This window comes from Oncorhynchus tshawytscha, linkage group LG29, assembly GCF_018296145.1.
Source record: "Oncorhynchus tshawytscha isolate Ot180627B linkage group LG29, Otsh_v2.0, whole genome shotgun sequence".
NCBI classification, from domain to species: Eukaryota; Metazoa; Chordata; class Actinopteri; order Salmoniformes; family Salmonidae; genus Oncorhynchus; species Oncorhynchus tshawytscha.
This window is the reverse complement of record NC_056457.1, coordinates 12,983,065-12,996,680: the sequence shown is the minus strand read 5'-3', so window position 1 is coordinate 12,996,680 and position 13,616 is coordinate 12,983,065. Positions and strand designations below refer to the sequence as shown.

Here is a 13,616-nt window from a genome sequence, read left to right as displayed (position 1 = left end):
GCTGGCTGCACACACTTAACATATTTTCTTACGGGCTACATTTCAAGTTTTTGGGGTAAGCCATTGTTGTTGTTGTAGCTGTTGTTGTTGTTTGAATGTAGCCATTAGCCAACTTTTTCGAACAGACAACTTCTTCTTTTCCAGAATTCTTTAAGACGGTTTTGTTCTTTCAAGTTAGAACTTTATTGTTTTCTGTCTCTGTGGTGGTAGTGATAGATAGAGTTGAGAGAACAGGGAAAGTTTTGTTTGTTTTGTACCTAGACTGGTTTGAGGGACCTCTGTTGAATTGAAGGCTTGAAGCAAGCTCTCTGATGCATGTCAGCAAACAGGGTTCACAGGTGTCACAACAGCTGACACTGGGGCACTGTTGATGCTCTTTAATTGGCTACAAGGTTACACAGTGGGGGAAACTAGCAGCAAACCCGATGAATCTATGAATAGATGGATGGATGAATGGATGGAGGAAAGGGGGATACAGCTAGGAACAGGAGAAGATGGATGTATCCAATCCACACATCCACACATACAGTAGCTCCATAGACAGATGCTTTGACAAACATGAAGGCATCAGGCGTTAAAAATAAACCAGCTTCTCGACTGACATGTTCTGACTCCTCATCTTAAACTGGGAACCAAAGCATTGACTAAGAGGCAGCTGTGGTTTTCTCCCAGTAGGAAAACTTCACCCACTATTCATTAGTTTGTGCTACTACTTGACTTTATTGACCTTCATTATGTTGTGGCGAGAGCATGGCAGAGGCCTCAGATAAAGAGGTGGACGGCATCGTAAAATGTTGCTAATTGAGTCACTTACTTCGACTGGGCCAATAACAGACTATCTGATTTGTAAGTATAACAAATGTTCAGGCAGTTGGTCTAAATACCTTGAAACACTGTTTTTCCTTGGCGAACCCAGGCTTCATTTGTGAGATGTATGCATCTTTTTGTCAAGTCTTCAGGCTGCGTTCACTATGTTGCTGTGAGAGTGTGTATGATTGTGGGTGGTCATCAGGTGTAGGGGTGGATACACAGGTACATTCCAAAGACAATAGCAATAATGTCCTATTCTTTACAATAGAGTCCAGTGGACCTCTCTATGCAATCTCTGGATTTTTAGGAAAACATGTCTTCAAACCAATGCATATGTAATTACTCGACTTAACCTGAATTTGGGAGGGAAAGAGAGAGGAAGTTTAGTTTCCCATTAAGTCAACTACAAATTTATTTGCACAATTTAACCAAATCAATGCATGTGAAATGCATGTGAAAAAGGTCATTCAAATAACCAAATTCAACCTAGCTAATTTCCGATTTATACGAAATTGTATGACTACAGAGGTAGCAAAACTGTACTTCAAATTTGCTTGATAGGAAGCCCAATAGCCATCATCACTGTTACATCCTCAGAAAGCATGAGCTCCTGAGTTGGGATAATCTTGTGCAATACAGCGACGCATGTCTTGTATTCAAGATTCTAAATGGCCTGCCCCCCCTCAGTATTTTGTTAAACAGAAAACCCCAACATATGGCAGCAGATTCACAAGGTCTGCCATGAGAGGTGACTGTATAGTTCCCTTAAGGGAAAGCACCTTTAGTAAATCCGTTTTCTCTGTGAGAGCTTCCCATGTCTGGAATACATTGCCATCAGACACACATAATTGCACCACATATCACACTTTCACAAAATGCTTGAAGACATGGCTAAAGGTCAATCAGATTTGTGAACATGGTCCCTAGCTGTGTGTTGTCGCTTTCCATGTTATCTGTTGTCTGTAGCTTGTGAGGTGTGGAAACACTTTGTTGCATTTATGAATTTTGTCTTGCTGCTTTTTGTTCTATGTTGCTCTGTCTGTATGCTACATCTTGCTTGTCCTATGTTGCTATGTCTGTATGCTATGTCTTGCTTGTCCTATGTTGCTATTGTCTATATTGTAATTGTTTTTAACAACCTGCCCAGGGACTGCGGTTGAAAATTAGCCGGCTGGCTAAAACCGGCACTTTTACTGAAATGTTGATTAATGTGCACTGTCCCTGTAAAAATAAAATAAACTCAAACTCAAACTCAATGTTTGGATCAGACATGGCAAGAATCTGTGCCTAGTTCTTGAGTAGTTATGATCAAATTTTGTCCAGAACACACAGATACCGTTTTTTCAACATTGTCATCCTCTGGTCTTCTATTTTATTAAGGTCTCTTAAGGTCAAGTCCCCTGAGATGTGCTTGTGTGAATTATAAATGTCTCGCATATCCCATTGATATCAATGTTTGATTAAGTGGGAGTTTGATTCAGCCCATAACCACTCTGTTTGATTATTTAATATTCACCATAGTCTAATTAAAAACTCATATTTCGGGAATGAAAACTGAAGAGGGGTTGAAAAGGCTACCCAGTTTTTCTGATTTTTTGTAAGAGTCACAGTGTATCACACTTACATGACAAATGCAATGTATCTTGATTTAACAGATTGCAATAAACCAAACTTAACTCAGGCTGACTTCATCCCCAAGATTATTTGATTAGTTAATTCTGTATCAAGCTCAAAGAGAGAGACTTAGGGGCTATTCTCATTGACAAACATTTAAGGAGACGCAGCGTGACGATATTTCAATTGACATACAGTATGTATTTACACTTTTCAATTTACATTACATACTTGCCTTACTGTACCTTTTGTTGTGGATGGAAATGTGACATTCTTGCTCTGCAGCTCCAAATTTACTGTAAATATCAGCATCACAGTAGCCAATGACTAGTCAGTAACCTTCCCACTAAAACATATTAGCTAGATGTTAGGTTTATGTTCTCGATCATACACGCATTAAGTGTAGCTTGCATGACAAAAACACAGCTAGCTAGCTATGCCAGCTAATAACACGAGCATATCAAACATGAAAGTTTACCCCTCTCATAGAAAGTTTACCCCTCTCAAGACGTGACAAATACGTATGTTTACATTACAGTAATATCTCTCAAGAATCGATACCTCTCGAGAATTAATACCTCTCGAGAATCTCTCAAAATTCTCCTTAATTCTCATTAATGAAAAAAAAACTTAGAGAGAGCAAGCAAACCTACGTGATCCAAACTGTTTTTCTCGGCTTCCTGAGCTAGCTACTTATTAATGAGTAATCTTCCATGTTCCGTAGGAATCCCCAATAAGTGCCTTTTAATTTTTTATTCTGAGCTGTAAGTCATTAACCATGAATGCAACAGTAATTGCCTTATAATGATTAGGACTTTTTGCCATTAAAGATTTGTGGTAATTTTGTGGGATTATTACGATTTTCATCTTTAGAGTCAGGAGATAAAATGCTGATTTCCATTTCATAAGTTGGCGTATTCTTTCAAAAGCAATTACCATTAAGCAACTGCATAGGGCCACAGGCCTTTGCTATAGATAACATTCTTCTCAGCACCTACAGAGATTGAGTGTATAAAGTTGACCATAGAAGTGTTTTCACTTTAATGTTAGGATTGGAAAACAAAAGGTTAAGATTGTTTGACACTTTAAGTCCATGTTTCTTCTCACAAAAGGGAACCATCAACAGGTGCAGCAGTGCCAATAACCCAGATAAACAAGTGCATAACAACTTATTTTCAAGCAAGAGTTAGGCATCTTTGGAGGCATTTGCTTTTTTTTCTCTGCTCCTGTCATCCCTCTCTCTCTCTCTCTCTCTCTCTCTCTCTCTCTCTCTCATCAAGCTTTCTTTCTCGATTACTCTCTACTCCTGTTATCCCTCAATCTCCTCTCATGTCCCGCCTCTCTATCCACTCTTGTCATCCCTTGCAATCTATCTATCTCTGTTTCTCCTCTCCCATCATCCCCTCTCCCATTTCACTCTTATCTTCTACTCTTATCATCCCTTTCTCTTCTTTCCTGTCATCCCTTTCTCTCTCTCTCCCACTCTCTCATCTCCAGGCGTCGTCCGGACGGCACTGCCCAACATGGACCGAGAGGTGAAGGACCAGTACGTGTTGGTCATCCAGGCTAAAGACATGGTGGGCCAGATGGGCGGCCTCTCCGGCACCACCTCTGTCACGGTCACCCTCACTGATGTCAATGACAACCCGCCACGCTTCTCTCGTAGTAAGAGTCCTATATGCTTTGTTCGTCACTAAATCTGACGACATGCCCTCTATCTATTTCCCTCAGACAAAGCCCTAAACCCCTCCATTCACTGTCATTGCAGTCTCACTATGGTGGAGGTTTGACATAAATCTCTGCAATCACTCTCCTTCACAATGGCAGACACGTACAGTAGGGGAGAAAGCTTTGGGTGAAAATGTAGTCTATGCTTGATATTGCAGATTCATTCAACTACAGTACCCCTTTCAAGCGTATGCGTGATTTTGCTGTTCGTCGTGGGTTCACTGCCCCTTTCTGACTAATGGTCAAAGGCTTCAAATGCAGTTTGCCCTAGAAGGTATAAACCTTTCTCCCGCTCCCCTCACTCCACATCAGAGTTGAGGGATTTCTGCAAACATGGATACCAGGATCAATCAGGCTCCATTTTTTGTTGTCATCAGCCTATTTCACGGCGCGCTAATGGGTTCCTGGCCAGGCGTTGGGATTCAAAGGCATGAGGTGCTTCTCATGATAATCTGTGGCCCTGGCAATTGCTTTACCGCTGATAGTCCCTCCAACCACCGCTGCCTAGGCAGTTACACTCACCGCTGGACTGCCATGAAGTCAAGTCAATTTGCTGGAACCCGGAGGGGGGGGGGGCAGGTTCAAGTTTGCACAACAAATCGTCAATGCCGCTTTAACCCAGCGCTGTTTTGCTGCGTGTGCTGGGAAGAAAGATGCTTTGGGACCAGGTTGGGTGTGAAGTCCCCCCCATCTGTATCCCCCACCTCCCACCCAAGGTCATGGGTCAAAATCAATAGAGTATGACAGAGCACCACAGCTGATAGTCTAGAAGCACTAGCCCTTGGAGGAGAGAAGAGGAGGGAAGTGAAGGCTGGAGGCACAAGGACAGAGAGGAGGGGCGGTTACCAGGGGGCAAAGAGGGGCATACACAGTACGAAGGGAGGGGAAGAAAGGCATTTTTGGGGGTCTTCCACAGCGAATTAAAAAGCCATTACAAAGATTACACAGCGGCAAACAATGTCAAGCAGATTAGCATTTGGAGCGCGATGTCGGGAACCACTGGGGTGAGAAACACGGAAAGATCTGGTAATGAGCTCCGTCATGGTGATTGGGGAGATTATGATTATTTATATGATTCCCTCCTTTTTTTCTTATGAGAGTGCTTTATGTCAGGGAGGTGCAGACAAAGACACCGGGAGCACAATGGAAGAGTTTGCTTGTAATAGAATCTTCCAGTGAACATTTCATCCCACCGAAGCATATTCCGCAGGTTCTCCCATTCACTTTGGTCAAGAGATATTCTGTTTCATGTAGAGTGGAGTGGTCAGAATACGTAATACGTTTTCATATGAATACAAACAACTCCATTGTTATAAAAATGTTAAGGTTCAATAAAAAATATATTTGCCCTCTCCACCATAAATGTCTTGAATGTAAAACTAGTCATTTAATATTATTGTCACTATTTCCTCATAAATTTGGATAAAACTCATCCTGGACCATTACTTTGTAGTGTGACCACTCATTGTGAGAGAGGGAACTCAAAGGCAGCTGTAGTGCACTATGAATCTGAGCGGCTAAGGAGTAAGAAAACCACCTCATCTCTAACTACTACTTCTCTTTCCTCCAGAGAACTATCAGTACATGGTGCTGGAGTCCTTGCCCGTGGCGTCCGTGGTGGCCAGGGTCAAGGCTCTGGACAATGACATAGGCCCCAATGCAGAGATGGAGTATAGGATCATGGAGGACGGACCTGGGGTGTTCAACATCACTACAGACGAGGACACGCAAGAGGGCGTCATCATCCTTCAAAAGGTACGCATGCTGTATCCTTATAGGCTGTGGCCCCAAGCCAGCTTTGTCACAGGGTCCAATCTGATCTTTTGTTTGTTTTCGCCGTCACCGATCATAGACGAGTGCCACAGAGTGGAAAGTCATGCAGACAATAAACACAGACAATAAATGTGTCACATCAATGGCCCTCCTATATTATAGGGCTACAACTGTGCGCCCAATAAGCCAAACAGATGACAACATATCTTCCAAACACTATTATTTAGAAATGCCTTTCACTGTGATGTGTTGTGTGCCTTTTCTCACAATCAATAGTTTGCTTTCACACTACACAGTAAGTCAATATAAAACGTCTGGATGAAAAATATATTTGTGATAGAGAGTCTGATTATGTGCAAGATTGCATAGGGTCGTTGGACTCTAGCGCCAGCATTTCTTCAATCTACTGGTGTAGCGCAAGGCCATGTTGCCATGAGCGATGCACATACAAATATCTTTATGGCTTTGCCCTCACCATTTACAGCAAATGTGGCCAGTGCAGTGTGCTTAGAATCCAACCAATTAGGATGGGCTCCACCTTGACCGGAAGGTTACTGTCAATTTCATTTTGAAGAAATGTGAAATAGCTTTTAATTTCAATTTTTGTTTTGTCTGTTTACTTTATGTTTGTCTTAGCCTTTAGACTTTGAGACCAAGAACAGCTTTAACCTGCGAATCGAAGCCACCAATCGGAATATCGACCCTGCGTTTGTGCACCTGGGTTCGTTCAGCGACACCACGTCGGTCAAGGTGACGGTGGAAGACGTGAACGAGCCGCCTGTGTTCTCCACACAGCTTGGCAAGATGGTGGTCTCCGAGGACGCCAGAGTGGGCATCTCCATCGGGAGGGTCTCCGCTCACGACCCTGACTCCTCCAACAGTGCCATCAGGTAGAATCCAGCTCTCCAGTTATTATATGCCATTACAGGCAGTTCCTCTGTTTGTCCCAGCCATTTTCTCAAGTGGCCCCTGTTTCTTAAAATAACTTTGCCCCCATGCAACAGAGTGGCGAATTCAGGCCATATAACCCATTTCTTTCAGCATGTTGCCACAGCAGGTTGACAGGAGGACCAAACACCTTTTGAGCAGTACTGTAAATACACGTTCACGTTCCAGTGCCTCAATAGCACCTCACTGACAGAGTTCTAAACTCCCTCTGTGACTGTGCGACATGCACTGAAGCCAGATGTCGTGCGTTCGAGGGACTGCAACATTTGTAAAAGTGAAATGCCATCTAAAATGAGCAAAGGGCATTCCCCCAGGAGGGTCAACAGTTTGTACCAGCTCCATTGCATTTATAACACAACACAACCACTCAGAAAGGCAATCTGCCCCATGTCACTCATGAGACTCCCTCTCATTACGCATTAATTGAAAATAAAAGTGTTGTGTGGTAGTATTCATGCTCGGGGCGTTAGGATTGTTAGTAATCTTAATCAGAAAATCTAATTACACCGCCATTGTGGGTGTAAATTGCCTCTTTTTGCTGCTGTGGAGGCTTTCAGCGCCTGCAATAATATGGCCCTACCTCTGTTGAAATTAGAATTATTGTGGAACTAATGCAGCCACAAGAGTCAAATTACATTGAATAATACCCTTTGGATACCAGCTAATTGAAGTTGTCTTTTTTTCCAGAAATATAAGCTGCTGTATAGAAATTGATAGTGTTTGTTCTGTGTTCAGCATTAATGTATTGCTGTCCAATTTCACATTTCTACCTTAAAAACTTTGATTGAGAGCAGTTCTCGTCAAAATCTAAAGGTTGCAGAAACCTCTCATTCATAGTTCAACATCATGATCGTTTAATCTAGCATTAAAAATTGATAAGAAAATGGCAAAATTGCACTTGTTGACACTCAATAATGTTCTATGCCAATGTACTGAAACCAGAAGCACTTTAAAATAGTTAATTTGACAACGTTGGAAGGTGGAAAGTTCTTATTCCTTCAGAAATGTTTAAAGAGAGAAATTATTACATGTAAAATCCTTAGAACTTTCTTCAAAAGGAAAATACCTCATCATAGCTACGTGTCTGACTGTGTGTCTGTCATTCTGCCTGTCTGCCTGCCTGCCTCTGTCTGTCTGTCTCCAGGTACTCCATAGACAGAAACACAGACCTGGAGCGTTTCTTCAACGTGGATGCTCTGAGTGGGGTCATAAGCACAGCCAAACCCCTGGATCGAGAGGTCAACTCTGTCCACAACCTCACTATCCTTGCCATGGAAAGCCGTAAGTACCTGTGCGCACACACACACACACAGACAGACAGACAGACAGACAGACAGACAGACAGACAGACAGACAGACAGACAGACAGACAGACAGACAGACAGACAGACAGACAGACAGACAGATAGACAGACACACACACACACACACACACACACACACACACGTCTGCCAGTCTGTTTTATGAAGGCCCTGCATAAAGTATTGTTGTCCTTTCTATCTTGTCATGTAGCCAACCCTCCCCCATATTCAACACCCCACAATGCCACTGCTTCGTCATGACTGCATTAACGTGACGAAGCGTGTGGGACGCGGCGGGGTTGTCAGGGGAATCTTAATTCTGACGTAAGGTGGGAGCTTTCGACCTCTGGGTCTCCGTGAGTCGCGGCGTGTGAGTGGCAAGCTGCTAACTAAGGGCAGGCGCAGGTGAATTATGCTCATGTGATGTGGGGGAGAAGAGGAGAGAAACGAGAGGTGCAGGAGTGCCTTTGAGACGTCCTTCCATGGCTTTAAGGACAAAGAGGCCCTCGCATTCCCCCCCTTACGTGTCTTTTTGTTGAGCAAAACTTTTTGTGGAAGGTACTACGCAGCGCACAGACTCCATCGGGCGCTCAATGTCGTCAAGATACTGTACGTCGAGTTTCCTGGTAGGCCTATTTGGTGGGGAAACTGTGAAGCCAGCTCTTTAGCCTATTGCCTGTTTCTGTTTGAGTCTTTTATTAATGCCCCAGGGCAGTGATTGGGGACACTGCCCTGTGTAGGGTGCCGTCTTTCGGATGGGACGTTAAACGGGTGTCCTGACTCTCTAAGGTCATTAAAGATCCCATGGCACTTATCGTAAGAGTAGGGGTGTTAACCCCGGTGTCCTGGCTAAATTCCCAGTCTGGCCCTCAAACCATCATGGTCACCTAATAATCCCCAGTTTACAATTGGCTCATTCATCCCCCTCCTCTCCCCTGTAACTATTCCCCAGGTCGTTGCTGTAAATGAGAACGTGTTCTCAGTCAATTTACCTGGTAAAATAACGGATAAATTAAATTAAATTAAAGAGTGTGAAACAATGTTGTATCCGTTTGCTGCTTTTCATTAATTTATGCATAGTTGTTCTTTATATGGCCTTAAAAAACAGTTTTCCTATGGCCAGAATATTATCTATAGGCAATTGCATATTGAATTTTTATGAGTTATAAAAATAGAAAAAAATGGATCTGGTAAAATGCAGACATTTGGACGTTTCAATTAAAAAAATACTTTTTCACCTGATTATAGAAACTGAAACATTGTGATTTTAAGAGACACAAAGTAACAGCCTATGATTAAAGGGTTAGTCTATACTGAGCTCTCACCATCATCATCATTATTCACATCATTCCAGTTCAATCATGTCACAATTATCAGATTTGGTATTGACATGAGTGAGCAGGCTTTCCGAGTGAGTAGACACATGGGCAGGCCTACCAACGGAAAATGTCTGAAAACAAAAATGTTATGATATTTGGACCACAGAAATCCCATGTTGATATAAAGTGTCTGCCTTTTTTGCCTACATTTATATAGAACAACATCACAAAATCCATTTGGCCTACGTCTTTTTTTATTTTGTCACAATATGATACAGAAAATGTTGGTTATTTCAAAAGAACTGAATACAATATTTTGAATTGACTGTTTATAGGCTATTATAGTACAGATCTTTCCAAGGTTCAACTTTAAGACAAGGGCATCTTAAAAACAATCTGTATTTGTCCATTTTTCCCATAGTTCCTATTTTCAATAAAGCAATTATATACAGGAAGGAGGAAACACCGTGCACCTGGCAACCTTGTTTAGCGCGCACTGCGCCCGGCCCACCACAGGAGTCGCTGATGCGCGATGAGACAAGGAAATCCCTACTGCCCCTCCCTAACCCGGGCGACGCCAGGCCAATTGTGCATCGCCCCACGGACCTCCCGGTTGCGGCCGGTTATGACAGAGTCTGGGCGCGAACCCAGAGTCTCAGAGTCTCTCTTAACCACTGCGCCACCCGGGAGGCCCCAATTTTCAACATTGGAATGTGATAACATTGGAATGTGGTAAAGTGCTGCCCTACCTAGCTGGCGAGGACACTCAGGTGAAGCCATTGAGTAAAATAAATTACAATGAAATAAAGCTTTTTAGCTTTTGAACCTGTTTTAAAAATAAAAAATGTATGATCGCCACTATCCTTTTTCTAATGTATGTGTCACGCCCTGGCCATAGAGAGGTTTTTATTCTCTATTTTGGTTAGGCCAGGGTAAGACTAGGGTGGGCATTCTAGTTTTTCTATTTCTATGTTTTGGCCGGGTATGTTTCTCAATCAGGGACAGCTGTCTATCGGTGTCTCTGATTGGGAATCATACTTAGGCAGCCTTTTTCCCACCTGTGTTTTGTGGGTAGTTGTTTTCTGTATAGTTCATGCACCTTACAGAACTGTTTCGGGTTTTCCACTTTGTTATTTTGTTCAAGTGTTTTGACTAATAAAGAATCATGAACACTTACCACGCTGCGTTTTGGTCCGATCCTCATTACGGCGAGAGCCGTGACAGTATGAGACATCAAAACATTCCAGATAAACCTCTCCTGCTATCACAACAGCTGTTCACTTTACTGTCATTTGGAAAATCATTTGAAAAATCAGCTGATGATTGTTGAAACAGGGTTCAAGTTCAATGTCAGTTCCCACTTGCTTCAAGATGTTAACAATTGTTCCTGTACACCAGAAAACGTAACTAACTGAACTAAACTAAACCATCGCACCGTATCACTCACTTCTGTCATCAGGAAGACGTTTGAGAGGCTAATAAAGGATCATATCACCTCCATCTTACCTAAAACCCTAGATCCACTACAATTGGAATACCGCCCCATCAGATCCACAGATGACACAATCGCCATCGCACCGCACACTGTCTTATCCCATCTGGACAAGAAGAATACCCATGTAAGAATGCTGTTCATCGACTATAGCTCAGCCTTCAACACCATACTGCCCTCCAAGCTCATTACTAAGTTTGGGGCCCTGGGTCTGAACCCCATCCTGTGCAACTGGGTCCTGGACTTCCTGACTGGCTGACCCCAAGTGGTAAAGCCCTCTACTGTACTCCCTGATCACAGATGACTGTGTGGCCACACATGTCTCCAACTCAATATTCAAGTTTACAAACAATACAACATTACCATCAACATGAGACAGCCTATGTGGAGGAGGTGAGGGCCCTGGCAGTGTGGTTCCAGGAAAATAACCTCTCCCTCAAAGTCCACAAAATTAAGGTGATGATAGTGGACTTCAGGAGACAGCAGGAGGAAGCATGCATCCATGCACATCGATGGGACCGCAGTGTAGAAGGTGAAAAGCTTCAAGTTTCTCGGCGTGCACATCACTGACAACCTGAAATGGTCCACAAAGACTATTCAACCTCAGAGGCTGAAGAAATTCAGAAGAAGACCTCTAAGACCTCCCAAGTGGTGCAGCGGTGTAAGGCACTGCATCTCCATGCTAGAGGCGTCACTAGAGACCCTGGTTAGATTCCAGGCTGTATCACAACCGGCCATGATTGGGAACCCCATAGGACGATCCAGCATCATCCTAGTTAATGTTTTCCTGGCGTAGGCCATCATTGTAAATAAGAATGTGTTCTTAACCTCTTGCGTCGACCCGAGACGCAATCGTCCCATCTAGCCATCAGCAAATGCAAATGCGCTACGCCAAATGCTAATAGCACTCGTTAAAACTCAAACGTTCATTAAAACACACATGCAGGGTACTGAATTAAAGCTACACTCGTTGTGAATCTAGCCAACAAGTCAGATTATTAAAATGCTTTTCGGCGAAAGCATGAAAAGCTATTATCTGATAGCATGCAACACCCCGAAATACCTGAATGCGACGTAAACAAAAGAATTCGCGTAGCCGGCGCTACACAAATAGCAGAAATAAAATATAAAACTTTCATTACCTTGGACGAGCTTCTTTGTTGGCACTCCTATATGTCCCATAAACATCACTATTGGGTCTTTTTTTCCCGATTAAATCGGTCCATATATACCCAAAATATCCATCTATGGAAACTGTGTGATTCAGAAAAAAACACTGTTTCAAAACGCTACGTCATTTTTTTAAATTAAAAAAGTCGACGATAAACTTTCACAAAACACTTCGAAATACTTTTGTAATCCAACTTTAGGTATTAGTAAACGTTAATAATCTATCAAATTGATCACGAGGCGATGTGTATTCAATAGCTCCACGATTTCAAATCATGTTCCAAAATCTCTCTTCCAAAACTTCCTGTCGGAGACCGGATGGAAAGTGGTCTCTCTAAGAAACAACGAGAAGGCAATCAAGTGGGAAGCTGTAGGACTTGCAATCTCGGCCCCATTTAATTTCGTGCCCCTTAAACAATACATGCAAGTGTCGCATGGATATTTTTTTCAGTTTTCAGTGATCAGTTTTTCTTGCGCTTTTCGATGAAACAGACGCTCTGTTATAGTCACAGCCGTGATTTAACCAGTTTTAGAAACGTGAGAGTGTTTTCTATCCACACATACTAATCGTATGCATATACTATATTCCTGGTATGAGTAGCAGGACGCCGCGATTTTTAACAGAATGTTCGAAAAAGTAGGGGGTCGACTGGCTTGCCTAGTTAAATCAAGGTTAAATAAATACAAATAAAAGACCCTCACAATCTTCTACCGTTGCACCATTGAGAGCATCCTACTGGGCTGTATGGCCGCCTGGTTCAGGAACTGCACTAGTCGAAAACCGCAGGGCTCTCCAGAGGATAGTGTGGTCAGTCCAACGCATCACTGGGGGCACACCGCCTGCCCTGCAGGACATCTACAGCACCCAGTGTCACAGGAAGGACAAGAAGATAATCAAGGACTTCAGCAACCCGAACCATGGCCTGTTCACCCCGCTACCATCTAGAAGGCGGAGACAGTTCAGGTGCATCAAATTTGGGACCGAAAAACAGCTCCAAGCCATCAGACTATTAAATAGTCACCACTAGCTGGCCTCTGCCCAGTACCCTGCCCTCAACTTTAGTCGTTGTTACTAGCCGGCAAACACACTGTACTCAACCCTGCACCTTAGAGAGTCATTGAACACTGGTCACTTTAATAATGTTTACATACTGCTTTACCCACTTCATATGTATTTACTGAATTCTAGTCAAGGCTCATCCTATACTTTATAACTACTGCTGTTCACACGTTGTATATTCATATACTTTCCATAATGTCTATAAACACCATCATGTACAGTTGAAGTCGGAAATTTACATACACCTTTGTCAAATACATTTAAACTCAGTTTTTCACACTTCCTGACATATAATCCTAGTAAAGATTCCCTGTCTTAGGTCAGTTAGGATCACCACTTTATTTTAAGAATGTGAAATGTCAGAATAATAGGAGCGAGAATGATTTATTTCAGCTTTTAT

General features: G+C 42.7%; 1 protein-coding gene across 1 annotated transcript in view; it reads left to right on the top strand.

Annotated features, from left to right (window-relative positions):
- LOC112227911 (cadherin-7-like) overlaps positions 1–13,616 on the top strand; it is a 117,988-nt gene that overhangs the window by 60,646 nt on the left and 43,726 nt on the right. The window contains exons 5-8 of the mRNA XM_024392908.2: positions 3,922–4,089; positions 5,723–5,907; positions 6,562–6,815; positions 8,018–8,154. Of these exons, the coding sequence (XP_024248676.1) occupies positions 3,922–4,089; positions 5,723–5,907; positions 6,562–6,815; positions 8,018–8,154 (744 nt within the window). The remainder of the gene's footprint in view (positions 1–3,921; positions 4,090–5,722; positions 5,908–6,561; positions 6,816–8,017; positions 8,155–13,616) is intronic.